The sequence below is a fragment of the Ceratosolen solmsi genome, unplaced genomic scaffold, assembly GCF_000503995.2.
Source record: "Ceratosolen solmsi marchali unplaced genomic scaffold, CerSol_1.0 scaffold19, whole genome shotgun sequence".
Classification (NCBI taxonomy): domain Eukaryota; kingdom Metazoa; phylum Arthropoda; class Insecta; order Hymenoptera; family Agaonidae; genus Ceratosolen; species Ceratosolen solmsi.
This window is the reverse complement of record NW_011948443.1, coordinates 259826-280850: the sequence shown is the minus strand read 5'-3', so window position 1 is coordinate 280850 and position 21025 is coordinate 259826. Positions and strand designations below refer to the sequence as shown.

At 32.0% G+C, this 21025-nt stretch overlaps 1 protein-coding gene across 1 annotated transcript in view; it reads left to right on the top strand.

The window, feature by feature from the left end:
- Nup160 (nuclear pore complex protein Nup160) overlaps positions 1-20156 on the top strand; it is a 28985-nt gene extending 8829 nt beyond the window's left edge. The window contains exons 6-13 of the mRNA XM_011504128.1: positions 3570-4003; positions 4069-4287; positions 4403-5082; positions 5264-5608; positions 5688-5870; positions 10323-10489; positions 16836-17069; positions 19949-20156. Coding sequence (XP_011502430.1) covers positions 3570-4003; positions 4069-4287; positions 4403-5082; positions 5264-5608; positions 5688-5870; positions 10323-10489; positions 16836-17069; positions 19949-20050 — 2364 coding nt within the window. The 3' untranslated portion in view covers positions 20051-20156. The remainder of the gene's footprint in view (positions 1-3569; positions 4004-4068; positions 4288-4402; positions 5083-5263; positions 5609-5687; positions 5871-10322; positions 10490-16835; positions 17070-19948) is intronic.
- Positions 20157-21025: the final 869 nt, after the last annotated feature.

Sequence of the window (21025 nt, the reverse complement as noted above, 5' to 3'; positions counted from 1 at the left end):
TGTGTATGTAATGTTTCCCTTGATTACAATTCCATTGGCTTCACTGTAATCACTTATTAAAGAATTGTCGATTATCTTTTCTATGCACGCGGGTACTCTTTACTATGCTGCCGAAAATGTGGCCACGCGGCGTCTTTACAGTATACTTGCACTGACCGGCAGTTACGCTTGATGGAGAGCGAAGTGACTTTACGAATGAGCGTCGCCTCATGGCGCGTTGCGCTTAAATGTGCATGCGGCGTCTTCAGCGCCGGCAACAGTGTCGATGCGCGTCCCTTCCAGAAATTTTCCTTTGGCGTGAGAAAACGAAGCTTCTAGAAGTTTCGAAGGCGTCCCTTTTTTGTGAGTGCTGGCAGTAAATAATATTTCAAATCGTAAACTTGCTCGGACTTGCCGAGTTTTGTTTGTAAACATTTTCTCGAGTGCCCGCCTCGGTCCGCACGTGCGGATCAGCCTAGGCGCACGTGGTGGCCAGCCTTGCTGCACGCGCGGTCAGTCTAGGCGCACATGCGGTACGCCGGACTGCGTACATGGCCTTTCTTTTGTTTGAAATTCATGGGACTGCTTCAATCCCGAACAATATGTAATAGTTTTTTTTATATTTTATTTATTAATTATTAATTAACATATTGATATAATTATGTTTAAAAGTTGTATGTTAATATATATGATAGACTTAACAAGTATGAAACAAACAGGTCACGGGGTTAAATTCATATTGAAGGAGATGGCTATAATTAATATGTATAGATAAATAATATCTTAAACTTGCAATAGCAAATAGTACAAAAATAAAATTAAAATTATCAAAATCAATTAATTATAAAAACGAAGCTTATTAAATTATTCATTATAAAGATATATTAGTGATTTTTAAAAATATTTATAAAAGTGTTGATTGATTAAAAAACAGCAAATTCATGTAAAATTTTTGGTACACCTATCAAATTATTTTAGTAAGTGAGTCGAATCTGCTTTTAAGCTACTAAATATGTGTTACACGTAACAAAAATAATGCACAAACAATAGTCAACATGAAATGTATCTTTATAAATATAACTATTATATATGTATTATATATGTATATAATAATGCGTTTAAGTAATTTTAAATCATATATATGTGTGTGTGTGTGTGTGTGTGTGTTCGAGATTTAGAGAATCTTTCGAATGTTATCATTTCTGAGAAAACCCGAACGGTCGTTGGACATCGAGTGTGCAAAATGTATTCGCCGTTCCAGCTTGTTTTACCAAGGCCGGTTCGAAGGATACAGATTTATGCCGTTGACAACTTGGAGACTACGGGTGTTGTGTGGAAGGGATATTATAATAATACAATATAAATATGGCTGATGTATATGCTGATTATTCTGTTATTTATTTGATGACAAGGCTTGACTAGTGTTACTATTATTAATTATTGAAATGACTCTTGGGGTGGATTAATGTGTTAGCGGTGGCAAACGTATACTTATCTATGCAGCGTGATAGTTTTAATATGAGCGCAGAATGGCGCGAAGTTTGATTCGTCGACACTCGCGCTATTTGGATGAGCACGGGCGTAATTGAGGTTATGGTTGTTATGTAGCGCGACACATGTAACTGTTGTTACTTGAGAGATGTACTCGTATCGTTGCAAGCGTACCTTGTCCTGATATTGGCGTACGGCAATAAATTCAGATGGAGGTAAAAGTTTGAAGGGCTTTTACCTCATGAAGGATACTGCTACTTGGGTCTTCTGCGAGCGTTGACTAGCACGCTGTGGATTTATAAGTCAGACTTTTCACTAAGATGAGGATAAAGGCCGGCAAGTCCCGCATCAGATGATGCGACCTTGACGACGAGCTTGGAAGTATTCCGCACTGTCTCTCTGGTGAGAGCCTCTTCTTCGTGGTTGAATGTCGAAGACGTATTCTGAATCTTAATTATATGTAATTATTGTAATAAAAATACTACTTACGAAGACTAATTGCTGATTCGTCTCCGGACTCTGATATGCGGATTGTCGTCGCTCTCTTTGAACATGTAACGACGGTTTCTTGAACTGCGTTAATGGACATACGGGTGTATGTCGTTCTTCCAGGACTTGGAACTACTGTTCGCGTAACAGTGTTAATGGACTTTCACTAGACACTTATTTGAATATGAACTGTATCATGAGTGTACTATATCGAGAGTGAAGGATATTGAAAAATGCGCCCCTTAAATACATTTTCTGACAATGAACTTCACCTGAACCCCTTCCCTTATTTTTGGTCCAATCAGACTCCTCCCTTGCAGAGCGCGGGCAGCGCCTCTTGTGGCTTCATAGTTAATTAAGGGCTTAGTCTTTTCTTGATCTTCATGGCAAGAAGACCTCTCGTTGCTGCTGACGCATGGCGACAGCAAGATAGCTTGGCGGCTGCGGGAAGGAGGCTTAGGTTCGCTCGCAGTAATGCTTGAAGTAATTACCAAGCGGAACGAATTCGTACAGATGTCTAACTGAGTGGGGTTTCCCGTATTTATTGCATTGTTTTTCCAGATGTTTTATGACACTATTGCTAGAAAATTGTGAGCAAGAAAGTTTTAAAATCTAAACGCATTATATTACATTAAAAAGGGTCTCGCAATCTCGAACATCGAAAAAAGCTGTTACATCCGAAAAAAAACCAAGTACACAATCGCCTCCTTTGTTTCTTGCACGACAGTCGCATCCATTGTTCCTAGCTAACTAAGCTGCCGTGTGGATATTTAAGGCAAGCGCACCACGAGATCGGTGCTATTCAGCCAAGAACTAGTCACACAGAAAGTACTCGCGTAATCTAACGCACTCTCAGTATTTCATCTAATCTTAGGCATTGTGCCCAAGAGCATAAAGCGGTTGTAGGTGACTCACTTATTCAATACCAACACACACTTCCAGTCTACAAGTCATCAAGGAGGAGACAACCACGTAGCACTACACGAAGAAGTGTCGAGGGATTTACGGCCTGATACTTCTCCGTGCAAACATCTACCACCAAGCGCACCATCAGAAAAGGATCCGGAGATTTACGACTTCCTACCTTTACAAGTAGTGCATGCTGACAGCACATGACAACAACCAAGGTACGGCAAGATCTCAAAGATTCTCATCGTCAACGTAGAATCATTATAGTGAAGTTGTAAAATAAAACGCAATAACGCGCACGTCAAACGTATTGAATACTGAATCGAAGCGCTGCTCCTTCCACTTGTCTACATTTTTCTCCCACCAGTAAACTAGTGGACATAATCTAATCCCAGACATCGTGGTCCCTCGACCCTGATAAATGGAATTCTAAACAATATACAAAATTCAAATTATAAAAATTAAATTCAATTTCATGTTAATAATTATTAATAATTTATTGGAGAAATTTTTATAACACTACATAGTGAACAAATTTTTTTTAATTATTAAATATTTAATAAAATATTTAAAATGTCTAAAAATATCCGTTGAAAACAATAATTTATTTTATAAATAATATGAATTATTTTATATGTAAATCTATTATATAAATAATTAAAACTTATATTCAGAATTCTTATATTATTACTTACATTCAGTTTTCAGATTTTGATTTTCAATCAAAATTGTGTCATAAACTTGAAAGTGTTAAAGATATATCAAGTGCTATGTCCATGTTGCTAGAAGCTCTTACATATGATCTTGGACAACCTAACAAAATGGAATTATATAAAAAATATTCAAAAAATTCTAAAATATTAAAGGATATAAATTACCTTTTCGGTAGTCATTTAGGCATTTCAACATTATCAAAAATTGTGACTCAAATTGCTACTGTACGCTTTTCTATATGTAGAAATTTACTTATTTTACAACAAATTATATTATTACGGCATGAATTCTTTGATTCGCAATCTTTATATTCTATAAAATCATCACTAGCGCCAAGGACCGTTGTTTTAACTCAAGCATATTTTATTGTTATATGGATATGCTCATCGAGTACATCGGTCATACCATCACAAGCATTACTGTAAGTTAACTTTATTCTTTGAATATCTTATATAATTTTTACAAAGAATTTTGTATATATTTCAGCGAAATAAGCATTCAGCGTCTTGCTATTTTAAAATTACCAAATGGCAGATCATGCATTGGTCAACAGCGACGATCATTTTCTTTATTAGAATTTTTTATTCAATATTGTATTAAATATAATGTATATAATTTAGTTGATCATACTAATATTGATACTTCAAATATAATTTTTTGGCATTCTGGCATGTTAACACTGGCAACCTTTATCGCTCAATTAATGTATCCTTTGCAATGTGCACATACAATTATTATTTTTATGGAGATAAAATTATTATTTCGTACACATTTTCACATATTTTATTGAAATCCTTAATCTATATAATAAATATTACAGATGGCCAATATCTGGTAACTTTTTTTTTCCTGAATGGCTTTTATGTAGTTGTCAATTTTTGCTGTTGCAAGAATATGTTCGCTTACTTAGTACATGGTGTGAATGGAATGGTGCTTCAAGAGAATTTATTCTTGGAATTAGTTTATTAGAGATGGGAGAATCACAGAAAGCGTGTGATCATTTTTTAAGAGCTTCAAATGGAGTTTTAATTGATGATTACTTATGTAAATTATTTTCAACTCATATAGTTTCGAAAAGTGGTGCACTTATTCACTACTACTTAAAAGTCATAGAATTATTTGAACAACATAATGCATCAGATTGCATAATTGAATTAGCGATGACCGCAATGACTATTGCTGAAAAAGATGATCCGAATTTACCAACACTCCATTCCATAGTTTTTACACAACATCTGAATTTGCAACATCATATAGAAGCTTACAATTGTTTAAATACCAATCCAGATGCTGCACGTCGTGTTGATTGTTTGCGGCAATTAGTTATAACTTTATTTAACCGAAAAAAATTAATAGATCTTATAGATTTTCCTTATGTAGATATGTATCAAGATCTCGAAAAAATAATGGAATCTAGAGCTCGAAGTGTTGATTTAATGGAAAATAATTATTATGACTTTTTATATAGTTTTTATATCAATAATGGAAATGTGAGAAAAGGTGCATGAATTTATATAAAATTTTAATATGTATTTTTTACATAAACTTTATGTATATGAATATATGTTAATACATAAAAAGCTTTGTACATTCACACATAAACACATATGTGTGTGTGTGTGTGTGTGTGCTCGCGCGCACGCGCGTATGTAACTGTGAATAATATGTATATTTTTTATAGCTGCATCGATAATGTATGAACAAGCAATACGTTTAAATCAAGAACCTCATTCATTGTCAATTATTTTAAAACATACTAATTGTCTATTAGCTTGTATTAATGCATTATTTCTGGCAAATAATAAATACAGATGGATCGTTCGACCTGTTATTGATCATAATGCATTGGATGAATGTAATCTTAGGAAAAAAAGAAGCGCAGGTGGTAATGAAATTTTACAATATAGAATTAAAAAGAAAGTAGAGGTCTTAGAATTAAAAGGGATAAAAGAAGAGTATATTATAGCTCATGCTAAATTAAAATTAACGAGACTTAATCCAAATATACATCTTGCAGCGCAAACATGTTAGAATATTTTTATTATTATATATTTTTTAATTTTTAAGTTTTCAAATATTAAACTTTTATTTTTATTATTTCTTAGGTCCGTCCGAAATTGTTTCTATTATGTGCAGTGCTGGTTTATATATTAATGCTCTTGATGTATGTGAATGTTTTAATTTGTGCAAAATACCAGTATTAGAAAGTATAGCATCTCAGTGTGTTAGATTGAACAATAACGATAATATAACTGCATGGGATTGGCTCAATCAAAATGAAATTTTTGGTTTGTATATATTTAATTTTTTTATCGATAGTATTATTCTTTTTAAAATAAATTTTAATTCTTACATTTTATCTGCCTTGTGACACGTCGTTTCTATATTTATTTTTTCGTTAAGGTTTTTTGAATTTGACATTTTTTATTATTATTGTATAATATATTATATAAAATATTATTTTATAATATTTCTAGTGTCAAATTTCGGAGAAAATTTATAATTTCTGTAATTGCAAAATATTACAGATTGCAGATATAAGTGTAGGAGTTTTTAATATCACATTCTTTTTAGAGTTATTAAAAATAAAAAAAAAAATTTTTTTTTTTAAATAGTATAATGTTTATGTATCTATTTTCATAGCTAGTTTGTTGAATGTTTCTTATTTCAATTGTTTTATGATTCTCTTAGAAGAATAGTCACCAATCGATGATCATAAAAGGGTGTATTATATTTATCTAATTATTACTTCATGATTCACTGCTAAAACTAAATTACGATTGATAAATACTATTAAGTTATATTCATCTATACATCTATTCAAATGGCTTTTATATATGCACAAAACATCTAATGTTTTACCCCTTTTATAAATTTAGACCTTATATTTGGATTCAAGAAAATAATAATAATGAATAAAGAATAAATGTGGCAATGATATACGAATGACAGTAGATGCTGATACATATTAAAAACATTACATATATATTTTATTTACTACAAATACGCACATAATTCATAAGAGATTATATGAATTCGATGAAAAATATATAATTAATTATTTCTATAAATAAGCTCTAAAATTTATTGAAATGAAAGAATTATATATTTCAAATCCAAAAGCTCACTGGAAAATAAGCCGTAGTCAAGAAAAAAATTAATATGTTTAAGGAAAGCTACAAGAAATTTATTTTTATAAATTTAATATTTTACTTTATAATAATTTCATAATAAAAATAGAGAAGTAAATTATTCTTTAAATTTTGATCATAACTTATTTACAATCATTAATCAGATTCATTGATATAAGAGATATCTATTTAAAAATAAATTATTGAAAGAATTGTTTGTTTTAAATATTTTCAATATTTCATTTGAAAAGATACTACAAGAATACTTCATATTTATGTATTTAAAATTTAATATCGCATATAACCAGAAGGATATAAATAGATCTTGTTAATTTTATTTTTAATAAATATGTGCGTTTTAAAATTTGAATAATTTTTTGTGTATGTACCTTATTCAATTTAAAAAATAATCATATGTTTTTAGAAAATTCTAAATATTTAGAAACTAATAAATATTAAACATACATATCAAAATGAATAATTGATAATAAAAATTTAATTACTTATTACTCTAATCAAATTAGTAAAGACTCTGATGTATAATTTATTCATTCTCGTGATTGTTTCCAATTTTAATATTTCATAAAATGTAAATATTTATTGTTATGTCGTGCTTAGCATCAGCAGCTGGCCTCCTTGGAATCTGGATCCTTGTTGAAGGCCGTTTGCAACTCCTCAATAAGTGAACTTGCATCTAAAATTTCATTTTGAGCGTCATCGCTATGTGCCGACTTATATTTTTCAGCTAGGTTCATCAATAGTGAGATGCAAGTCCATTGATTTTTAGCGATTATCTCAAGTTAAAGGGGAAAGTATGTTGGTTCGGCACTCTTGAGGGTGGATTTTCTAAAATTCTTTGTGTCTTTTTCTTCCATACTTTCCTTGGTAGCCATTGTTTTGTCTGCTCGCACTGCAAACAGGTGGGAGATTGTAAATCTCCCGATAACTCTTCTTGCGATGTTCTCAGTGGTGGGTTACTACACAAAGAAGTGGGAGGTCGTAAATCTCCGGCCGCTCGTTAGTGTAGTGCCACGTGTCGCGTAGTATGCAGTGCTGAAAATGTAACTTGAATTTTCGAAGTTGCACTGTGCACGTAACTGGTGAGATGCATTATCTTTCAGTGATTCGACTCGAAGGATCAAATGTTCGAAAGTGTGTGATTTTGAACTGCCAAGTTTGATCAAGTGGAAGGGATTTATATTATTATTGTGTTGGAATTATGCGATGGAAGGGTATATACTATGTTCAATCACGTTGATTCAGTTGCCGGAACTGATTCTGTAGTGAAAAGTATGCCTACGTAAGATGTTCTTTGATGTTGATTTTGTAAAAATCAGCAACATATTATGCATACTCTTATTAGTGCGTATAATTGTACTATATAAATAATTGCATCATGCTAATTTTGTAAGGATTAGCAATGATTTATGATTTAGGCTTGATTTACTCAGAGAAACATCAGCTTTGACTGTTCTGTGTTTAATCTCCACTATCCCGGATACTCCGTATAACTGATTAGTTTCACTATTTCGGATGTTCCGTGTGGATATTAACTGTGGTTATAGTATAGCACTTTCTTAATTTAAAGGTGATAATATCAACTCCTTTATCTTGTAGTGCAGGACAATAGACGCGTCTTCCTTCCTCGGTTCCGTTACCTTGAGAATGTATGGCGAATAGCTTGCTGACTGACTTGCTTCCTGGCTGAGTAATTATAAACACCGTCTCGTGGTGCGCTTGCTTTAAATATCTCATAAGTAAGCGGTAGCTTACTTAGCTTGGAACAATGCATAGGTGTTGCTACGCGGAAAATATTGCAGGACGTTCGAGTCTAATGGTTTAGAAGTTTCAAGCATTCCGGGGAAAGCAAAGCTTTAGAAGCTAGGAGAATTCTAACGGACGTTGCTATGCGGAGACCAGATAAACATTATAGGACGCTTGAACATAAAGCTTTGGAATATTAGAGAATTCTCGGAATCAAATATTTACAAAATTAGAGAGCTAGAAGGCTTATATATTTCCGAGAGCCTAAGTTCTTGGAAAATGCTCCAATTCCGAACAGTCATATATATTTGTTACGGATTACAGCAGTTTTAAGGGGAATGTAAAGTGGGAGAGGTGTGGGCGAGCGAACATTTGTTTTGTAAATATTGGCCAACGGACTCAAAGAATGCTTCTAGCCGAAAAACTCTAATATATGACTATAATTCCGAGAAGTAATAACAAATGAACCCTACAAAGCTATGCCCTATTTACGTCAAGACAAATAGCGGCATAGTAACAGCTACCGATGCGCTATTGGCGCATCAAGGTCGTACGAGAATATGTAAGGAGTTGCACGTGTCGCGATTACTTCTTGTTAGTACCAATCCCGCACTCTCGACATCAGGCACGCTATCCAACCCTGCAATCGCCATTGTGAGGCCATGGCAAGCATCAAGCCACCTAAGGAACTAATAGCGATGCCACAACTATAATGGTACCCACGCCTCCGTAAGCAATGCAGACGCTCGTTCCTTACTACTAATTACTAGTTAACAAGCACCCATCACGACAGGACCGCCACTCTACACTCGCGGTTTACGCCCCCATGTAAGTAATGACGACTACTACAGCGGTTCCAGCCAACTCAAGTAAGATACGAATAGACGCTCGTTCTTACATCTTACCCTTACACCGCGGTTTACGCCCACATCGAGCACACGAACGTGCACTAATACCACGACTACATTTGAGCTCACGGACACAAGCAGTGACGCCACACGGACGTTCTCCCACCACTCCGTACACTATAGCTCACCCCACGCCGCCTGCTAAGACGGCACCAACTTGCTATCCCTACCACCACGAGGCTCCCACTACAACAACTCAACCCAAAGGAAGAAGGGGAATCACGCTCCAGGCTATCAAGAATACACGTACAGACTTAACGCCACCAACATTAATGAAGAAACACTCATCTATTCATTCTATCATACACTCATTTCGATATTCATAGATTATTAACTATTCGTTATTTATTATATTTAATAAAAGGAAAGACTATAAACATTAAAGGCAGTATTGAATAATTGCATTACCCCTTCCACTTGCCAGCAAGCCTCCACCCACCATCATAAGGAGATTTTTAGTCTGATCCCAGACTATATTGTATACATTTAATAATTGATCTCTGTTCATTTGTTATATTATGAATATAAACTCTCATAATGTGTGAATGTAATAATGATACATTAAAAAAATATTACAAAATAAAACTAAATACAATTAATTTAATTATAGATGGTAGTTCTTAAGGGAAAATTCAAGGTTATTATTATCTATTTATTATCTAGTTATTAATTAATGTTTCTGATTAAAATTACGATCATGAAAATAAGGATAATAAGCAGTTTTTAACAAATTTGAAAACGTTCAAACAGCTTTTTCACATTGATTATATGCAATTGTTATACTACTTTTTTAAAGAATTCCTCTTATTTTGATATATGCAATCTTTTAATTTTATATACTTTTTTGAAAATATTTCAATTGAAAAATTATAATATTAACGTGTATAACATTTTTTAAAATCTTTAAAAAATATATGTAAAATTTTTATTATTTCAGACTTAAACATATCTACATTTAATATATGTAATATTGCATGGCAATTATTGCAATTTTTAACACTTACACATGAAAAGAATGGAGAAACTATATTACATAAAGGAGTGGCTAGAAAATTATTTCATTGTGGTACGTTTCTACCAGAATGGCTTTTTTCTTCATATGCGGTATGTGAATAATAATTATTAAAATATGTTAATTTTATAGAAATATTATTTGTTATCTAAATTTAAAATAATATAACAAATATTTGTAATAAGCAAATGGCCCTCGGAATTTTTACTCTCCTAGCTCATTAATTTCTGTGAACTTTTGTCCGACAAATCTCGAATATTCTAACGCTTTGGTTTCAAATGTTCTATAATATTTTTTTGGTCTCCACGCAGCAACGTCAATTGGAATTCTACTTTCTAGAGCTTTGTTTTCACAGTGGTCTCGATACTTCTAAAGCTTTATTTTCGAACTTCGCAAGTTAGTCTAGTCTTTGTGTGGCAACATCTAGCTGTTGCCATCTACCTAAATTGTCGTGTGGATATATAAAGCAAGCACGCTACGATTTTAACTCTTTTTCTCTCTCTCTCTCTCTCTCTCTCTTAGTGAAGATGCCACGACACTGAACACTGTCTGTTTTAGCCGGATCATTAAATAGCAGGTCCACCACGGAGTGAATACGCCTTCCGCTTTGTGTGCGTAGTCAACGGGCTACTATCATCTGAACCGCCAAGAAAAGCACACGCTATCATTTATACAAGCATTCAACAATTACACCTACAAGGAGAAGTTACCGCAAGAGCATTGCAGCACCCTACACTCCTACAGATTAAACAAATCTGATGCATCTTGATAAAGCAGACTCTCTGTCTCCAACCTCGACCAGTAAGCCCAAAAAACATACACGGCATTTACAAGTAATATCTAATACGATCACCACACACTATCTTCACATCCTACGCAATCCTATTTTGCGGTGCAACCATGCACACTTGCAGCGCCATTACATAGCCCTGTTTTGCTATGCAACCCTTGTCCCACCATTACGCAACCCTAATTTGTAGCACTACACCAATTATTTACGACCCCTCACTTTTCAGAATTGTAACCCACCACCAATCGCACTACGTCAAGAGGATCCTGAGATTTACGACCTCCTACCTCAACATATAGCGTATGTTACCACCAACTGGAAATCACCAAAGAACTGTAAAGATCATAACAACTCCTATTACGAACTAAGAATCATTATAGTGTAATCGTACAATAAACGCAACAAACAACAGAAGAACAGATTTGTTAATTACTGAATAGAAACAGCACCCCTTCTATTTATCCTTAGTTGTTATCCACCAGTAAACTGGTGGTCCAGTCTAATACAATCCTTCTGGTCCTGCACTGGATGACTGCAATTCTAACCACATATGTACAAATTATAATTATGAATATTTTAATACTGATAATAAATAATATTAAATAAATTTATAGCGTTATTGTTCAGGATTCTAACAAAAAATAACAATTTATTGTTTGTTATAATACGATTCTGATACATTATCCGTACAAGGTATATTCATTATTTACATTGATTATTCTATTATTATTATTGCTGGTCAGCTATCGGTGCGTCCTCCCCAACGTGGCGCTAGTCAGAGCGCATTGAAGACGACGACATAGATTGGCATTTCCAGCACCTTATTTATACTATATGTAATTTTCGCGGCCCACGACTACACTATCGGTTAGACCCTCGCTACTTGATTCTTATCAGACCGCTAAAGAGGGCGACGATACTGACTAGTGGTCCCCGCCAATTTATCGATACACTCGCGGCCCGCACCTACACTATCGATTAGGCCCTTGCAACTTGACTCTTATCAGTCCGCTAAAGACGGCGCCGATACTGACTGGTGGTACCCGCCAAATCATTACTAAGGCACTGCGATCATATTATCGGTCACACCGCAACGAGTGGTTCTGATCCAACCACATAAACGGGCGTTGACAATTCGTAATAGTCTCCACTACCTTCACGAGCCGAATCTTGCTCAGTAAAATCTATCGCCGATTCAAACGCCTAAGTAGTCGCGAGCCGGACAACGCTCAGTACAATTCTAGCTCCGACTCAAGCGACTAAGCATTCATGAACCGAACAATGCGTTGCTAATTTGTCACCGAATGTCAAAAATTCGCGGGCCGAACAACGAGCCATAAAATTGATTGCCATCAAGAAAGTCGCACGCTCAACAGGGCTCTCCAAAAAGCCATAGTCGAATCTAATATTTAATGATTCTCGAACTGGAGAGACTTCTTTAATTTAGGGACTAAAGCACGTGCTCAGTACTCCAAATTTACCTTCTTAGACTTGCACTTCCAGACGACGTTCCTAACGGATAACTGCCTAGTTACTGCAAACTCAACAATTCTCACTACAATCAGTAACACCAACATCACTGTAATAACTACTTAAATGAAGGTCACTAAAAACCAATTATGTTGGCTCTGAGTTAATGTATTAACCTCTCACTCATCCCGCCCTCCGTCACCATTTAACCGGTGGTACGGTCTAATCCATCCACCGTGATCTGCGATCATACTGGTGGCTGGAATTCCAAACATTTTAAACATTATCAATAATTAAATTAATCCAATTCTAGTTTTATTAATGTATAATAATAATGAAGCTGCATTGGAAAAATAGTGAAAACAAAAAGTAAGAAAATGTAAATACAATATATTATATAAAACTACCACTAAATAAAGATGCGAGGGAAGAGTAAGTAATCGAATAAAAAAGGGGATTAGAAGAATAATAATAATATAGTGAAAATTCTTGATAACAATGGGAGAAGAAATGTAATAAGCAACAGAGTGAAGTATATTTCTTTAATGACACTTATACATATAAGTAACTTATACATATTGATACAGCTGAAATTTTTAAATGCATTTGATCATAATGATTCACGTTCATTTTCTCGATTCAATGAATTTTACAAAATCATTATTTGTAATAATCTTTTCCGTTTGTACTAAAATATAAAGTTCTCTAGAAAATGAAGAGATGTATATCTATATTATTAACTATAAAAACAAACACTGTTGTGAGTTTTAAGATCTTCACAATGTAGTAAATCATACGTATAAAAATCCTTATTTTATACAGAATAAGGAAAAAACAAATTTTTTATAAATAGGAACTCTGAAGATATATGATAATATTAAATGCAATAGTATTTTATGAACAAAAAATAAATGCAACAATCAACTAGTGTCAAATAATTTGACATTTATAATCAACATATCATGGATTACTGTATGTATGATGTAATTATACGAATTTAAATTAAAACTATAAGAATTTTTATTACAAACTTATTATAATTATTATAAATAAAAAAGAAAAAAAAGAAATAAAATTAAAATAAAGCGATCGCTAAAATAAAATAAAACAAAAATTAAAGAAAATATTAACACAAACAGTATAAAATAGAAGGAATAAGAATATCAATGTAGGCGCAAAAAATAATGCTCAATAACATAAAAAGAAGACAAGAAAGAGAAATCAAATTATATATTATGTTTTATTTTACCGAAAAATTGATACTCATCACTGAGCACTTTTCATTCATCATAGATATTATTGAAATAAAAAGTTAACATAATATTTTCAGTTTGTCGTTTCATATTTTCATTAAGTTAAGTTAGTCATAATTTAAGTTATTAGTCATAATGTTAAGTTCAATCTTATATAAGTTACCTTCTATCACAAATGTACACCAGATTAATTTTGCGATCACAGCCTATTTTCTATAAAATATAAATTACCTTTATGTGCGTATCTGTTAATCATATTTATACATTTACATAAATAGTCGAAAATAGCAACATTTTTATTGTAATTATATATATACATATATATATATAAATATTTTTTAGTTACATTAAATATAGATTTGGAAATTATAAAATAAATTATTGTTTTATCAAACTAATATTTACTAGTATTAATTAACTTAAATTACAATTTTTCATTATTTTATTGCAATAAAATCGCATATATACTTTTATTTAATAAGATTACGATCGCCTTTTATTAAAAAAATGTCCATGTTAAAATTTCTTGTTACTGTTTCTTATTAAATTATATATATATGTATAGATTAATATAGCTTAATACGATTATTCATTTTTCATATTTGTTGTAATATCTATAGTTAAATTTAAAAAATACATATTTCATAACGAATATAAGTATAGAAATAAAATTATAACGATTTTTTGAAAGTTGAAATTGTGAAACAAAGTCATCACAACTAAATTACATCTTTTTCCTTTTCTTGCTTATTTTTAAAAAATGTATGACTAATTTTAATAGAAAATAAAGAATTGTTACATTATGCTTTTCTAAATTATTTTAATACTATCTTTAGCTAATTTGGAGAATATTTATATAGTTCTAGTGTAAAAAATGTATTCGCCGTTCCGGCTTGTTTTACCAAGGCCGATTCGAAGAATACAAATTGATGCCGTTGACAACTCAGAGACCACGGGTGTTGTTTGATATCGATGAAAGGTCACAAATGGAAGGGATATTATAATAATACAATATAAATATGGCTAATGTATATGCTGTTTATTCTGTTATTTATTTATAACAAGGTTGACTAGTATTACTATTATTAATTATGGAAATAATTCTCGTGGTGGATTAATGTACACACTCATCTATGCAGCGTAATGTTTGAATTTAATTGCAGAATGTCGCAAAGTTTGATTTGTCGACACTCGCGCTGTTTGGATGACCGCGTGCGTAGTTGAGGTTATGGTTGTAACTGAACGCGACATATGTAGTGTTGTGTATTCGTATCGTAGCAAGCGTACCTTGTCTTGATGTTTGCGCACTGCAATAAAGTCAAATGGAAGTAAGTTTGAAGGGGTTACCTTGTGAAGGATACTGCTACGCACTGCGGCTATTATGAGCGTTGAATGACGTGTGCGTAAGTTCATAAGCGTCCGACTTTGAACTAAGGTGAGGGTTTGCCGACAAGACGCCATCTAGCGGGCGCGAACTTAGCGACGCGTACTGGAATCTATTCCGCACTGTTGCTCTGGGGAGAGCCTCTTCGTCCTTAGTTGCTTGTTGATTTCATAATCTCTGAATCTCAGAGTATGTAATTATTGTAGTAGTAATACTTCTTATGAAGACTAATCGTTGACTTGTCTTCCGACTCTAATATGCGGATTGTCGTCGCTCCCTATGACATGTAACGACGGTTTCTTGAACTGCGTTAGTGGACATAAGTGCATATGTCGTCGTGCCTCTAGGACGTATAATCACTGTTCCCTTGACAGCGTTCATGGATTTCCATTTGACACTTATTTGAGTAAGAACTATATCAAGACTGATGAATATTGAAAAATGAGCCCCTTAAATACATTTGCTGACCATGAACTTCACTTGAACTCCTTCCCTTATTTTTCGTCCAATCAAAGACTCCTCCCTTATAGAGCGAGGGCAGCGCCTCTTGTGGCCTTATAGTTAATTAAGGCCCTAGTCGTCTCTTGGTCTTCATGACAAGAAGAGCTCTCGTTGCAGCTAATGCATCTGGCGACAGCATGACAACTTGTTGACAGCGATAAGGGGGCCAACATGTATTACATACCACTTAAAGTAGTTACCCAGCGGATCGAATTCATACAGATGCCTAAAGAGTCGATTTCCCCCGTGTTTATTGTCTTGTTTTTCCAGATGTTTTATGACATTATTGTTAGATGGCTGCGAGCAAGAAAATTTTGAAATCTAAACACAAATTTGACGATGTTATATTGCATTGAAAAAAGGTCTCGCAATCTCAAACATATAGGATATTTTATAAATTCATAGAATTCTTTATGTAATAAGAATAACAATAAATTTTTAATAATTAAACTGTACATTAAATTTATTTGCTGTTTTATAGGGATTTCTAAATGCATTTATGTATTAACTTTTATCTTTGACCGTAAGAGCGATTAGTATTATATATGCTAAATAATTTTGCTTTGTTATGAAACTGTCTGTAATTTTTTTTTGTTTTCTGTTTAAATTTCGATATCAGTATTTCTATGTTGTATGGCAAAATTAATAAAATAATAATATTGCATGAGCAAATAATAGCTAATTAACATTAAATAATTAAGAGAGTTAAAACATCATATCTTAAAATTAAAAAGATAGGATTAAGAGCATTTTCATAAACTATAAAGTTAATACTTAATTTAATAATACCAATAGTAAATTACTTAATACTAAATTTATGAAAATTCATTGGTTTTCTATAATAATTAAAAATAAAAGTTATAAAATCATAACATATTAAATAACGAAAAATTTAAACCTATGAAAATTATATTTTTTTATTTTCATATTTATGTATGGGTTTTTATGATAATTTAAAGCAATTGGTTACAATTATTTTGATAATAATTTCTCGGATATATTTAGAATTTTACACATTAAATCTATTTTTTTATATTTAGAAGCGAAATCCAGCAGAATTTCTTCGATTGATGATTCAAATGGGTAGACTTGAAGAAGCCGCATTCTTTTCATTAGATTATATCAAGGCTATTTTAGGGAAAGGTAAAGAGTATTTTGGACTAAAAACATCATTATTAGCTTTGACTCCTGCAGTGTATCTTCCATTTAATACGTTAGAGATTTTGTTATTGGAACTTGAAGATGCAAGTAAAGGTGACCCAGCTTATTTAGAGGTATACAGTTTTAGCGTTCTATTAATACTATTATTATAAGATTGAAATATAATTAGTATATTTAAGAATTGAAAGCTGAGTATGTTATTTTTATAATTAAATATTGGTTTTAAAATAGGTTTAACATTTTAAAAGTTAAGCATTTTTTTGACAAATACATAAATATATATATATTGCAGATTAAAATAACAAAGAATTTGTCTTAACGATAGTCGAGGAAAATTTCTTCCATCTATATATGAATTCCATACTGTTTTATTTTTGTTGATGCGTTTGCGATATATAAAAACTATTCAATATTTCTTATTCTGATTGTTAATTTAATATACTATTTACTTTAAAAGATCTACATTAATTAATGTTATTAAGTACAGACTAACCGTAATTTCACAAATTTTTTCAAACATTTCTAAAGTTGACTTTATAAATTAATAATAATGGAAATGGAAATCTTATGGCAATTATTAAATACATATATCTTATTTATTATCTTTCAGTTTTTAACAATTGTATTTATTAGAAGAATAATTATAACTACTTTTAGAGCTTACTAGATATTTCTCCTAAAATTATTTTGCTAGCGCATTTATTCAATATTTAACATAGTTGCGTATCTTTCTGCTTTTTCCCTTTACTTACAAACTACACAATGAATATGATTTTAAGATGGTATTGAGAATCTGTGAGATCTTGCATACAGACGTAGGAGGTTGCAAATCTTCGGATCCTTAACCTAGTGCACTTGATGGTGAATGGTTACACTGAAATTAAGAGGTCGTAAATTTCTACTACTTCTTCATGTAATGCCTGTGACAGCTGTCGCGCTGGCGCCTTCAAAATACCCTTGTAGCCGAGGGTTTTCTTTTACACCGTTTTTTCGTTTTCAACCGTTCGCGGGAGCTTTGCAATGGCATAATGCCTATCTCAGCGGGTGCACTTGCACTTTCAATGCCTTACGAGGCCGGCGCGTACGTGCTTTCAATAAATGTCGTTCGAGGCTGGCGCGTATGTGCATTCAATCAATGGTTTCTCTATTAATTGACTTCACGGAAATGTTATGTCTTGCCGAATTCTGTGATGAGCGCGCAAGTATTACGCTTCTTATTTCCTGATCTTTCTTGGAATTCAATCAGCACTCTTGACTGCTTGAACTATAGCGCGTTTAAAACAGTTGTTACATATATTGGCTTATTATCTTATTGTTGCTGAGTCTGGCTAAATTATCTACGTATAATGAGTAAAACTGACTGCGTGTAATACCGGATAATGTGGTTGTTGTATAGAGTGATGGTTGATAATTAATTGATAGAGAAAATTACCATGAGCCTACAAGTCTGTTGAATACGCGTACGAAACTGAAAGCTTGTTCGTTCCGTGGCGGCTCTCGTTGCGTGCTTGCTTATATATCCACTCGGCCTCTTACTTAACTGGTAACAAAGCATCATTGTTACTATACTGGAATTTTACATGAAGCGCAGAAGAAAAAGTTCAGAAGATTCGAGAATTCTATGAATAAACAAGGCGTTAGAACTTTGGAAAATTCCAAGCGACGTTATTATTCGAAATCTAACACATGACAAGTACACAAAAAATTCTTGTTCCAAGTGTTTACAGAAACATGAGAGCTACAGAGACTAGCGATGTCGATAGTCATAGTCATGGAAGTTGCTTAAATCCCAAACATTCCGCTCACCATCAGCAATTTGTTGGTGATCATCCTTCTATCTTCTCTTCTTCAGGGATTGGCAATACCGCCAGAATATGAATTGGTGTAACGATGGTGGTTGGCGCTGTATTTAGTGTCACCACCCTAGTCAGTTCATCCTTCCCAGGATGAATTTCGGTAACTCGGATAAGATGCTACTTGAAGGTGGTAATCGCTTCTCCGTGCTAAATACTAATGGGCATAAGTAATGATAAGATTAGAGAGTTGCGAGTATCGTGTCAGGATGTCTGGGTATTTGTTTTCTAGCGTCATTGATGCTCTCATTGGTCTTCCACCGTGTCTGATAATTTCTTGTGCATTTATGTAAGCTGTTAGGCGATGAAATGCATTAGTAGTTGACAAGTGTGTCCGAGACTGCATGGTTTTCAATTCGTAGGAAAAATAGGCGGCTTGAGGTACCCTTATCTATTATTCCATGATTGTTCCAAGACCATTTGGTCTTGGAAATTACTTTAATCCCGAACAATAATATTGAAAATGTTAAATATAAATATGATAAATTAACACCGTTTCAAATAAAATTTTTTAAAAATTTGTTTAAGTACATAATGCAGGTTAATTTTATAATTGCGTAAAATATTTTATTATTTATTCTTTATTATTATTGACTAGATATTTTTTAATAAATATGTTATGGCTTAATATTTTTCTATTTTATTCACCATTAAATATTTTATATCAAACAATTAATATCGAGACGTGATATTCATTACTACAAATAATATTTTACAAAGTCAAATTATTTCAAAATTCTTTTAATATCTGAAATAATACTTGTATCAAATCTTGTAAATATATAATAACTAAACAAACATTTACTGGTAATTTAAGTTACAAAAACGAAATGAAAAAAGATGTACGCGAGGCATCTTATTAAAGTTTTCGTAATTGTTTTATCAAAATTCTCGATAAAGTCAATCGAAGCCATATTAATTTATACCTATTATTTATAAATATATTGCAGAAACGAGTATTAAAACACTAAGCAATATAAATTATCATAATGTATTGAGCAATTATATTCTATGTAAATTAATAAATCTTTATAATAGATTTATAATAGGTTAGATTTAATAAATCTTATTTTATATATAGATTTTATAACAAGAATGAATATTTTAAACCAAAAATTATTTCATGTATACATTTTTAGGTATATGAACCACTACAAAATGCATTCGAAAATTATCTTCAAATTGCAGAACGCGTATCAGTGGATATGATTAAAATAAGAAATTTAAATAGACAAAAGTAAATAATAAAAAGGTATACATATTAGCAATACACGTTTTTACTGTTTTAATGCATATATAATATTTGTCAGTTATAATAAAATTTGAAATATGGTCATCTGTTATATGTTTCTGTACTTTCATATAGCTTATTATTCTACAAAAATATTTAAGCAATGTATTAATTATAAATTTTGGATAACAAATAAATTTTCATTACACATTTAACTTTCAATAAAAGATATTTAATTTTTTCATCCTATATTCAAGATTATTTTTGTTTTATTTAGCAATTAGTAATAAGTATTACACGATTTAGTATATAAAGAATTATATTAGATTATATATAATTTAAATAAATTTATAAAGCGATTATAATTTAACATTGAAATTTTGGTTTTTAATTTATTTGAGTGGTATTGAGTTGGTAATATTATAACATGATATATATATATATGTTATTATATATAATTTTTTAGATGGTAATATATAAAATTCATTCATAAGAATACGTATCCTAAATTATTAAAAACCAATATATAGTTATTGATTCACATGTACGTAATCACTAAAGTAGATTTAGTTTAAACTTATTGAAAATTGTATATGCAGCAGTATTTCTTGTTATACAAAAAAAAAACTTTATATATTCATTATACAGGTAGTCTATAAATATTACAGCATAACTATCTAATATAAGTAGTTTTGTAGTAGTGTATAAGTTCGATAAATGTTGAAGAGGATTTTTATATTTTTTTTAGTCCGGAAACATTTTCATTTTTAATTATAACACTTATAATGTCAGAATGCTTCGTGAATTTTTAACAATGTAAAAAATAAATATCTGTATTTGTTCGAGAATGTAAGAAAACTACCAGCTCATTAGACATCTGGGAAATTTGAGATAAGAGTTCCGAAAAAAGCGAACTCTCGACTACTCTGGGAATAAACATTCAAACGCGCCTCGGATTAACTAAATCTAAACAATTCAGGAAAAC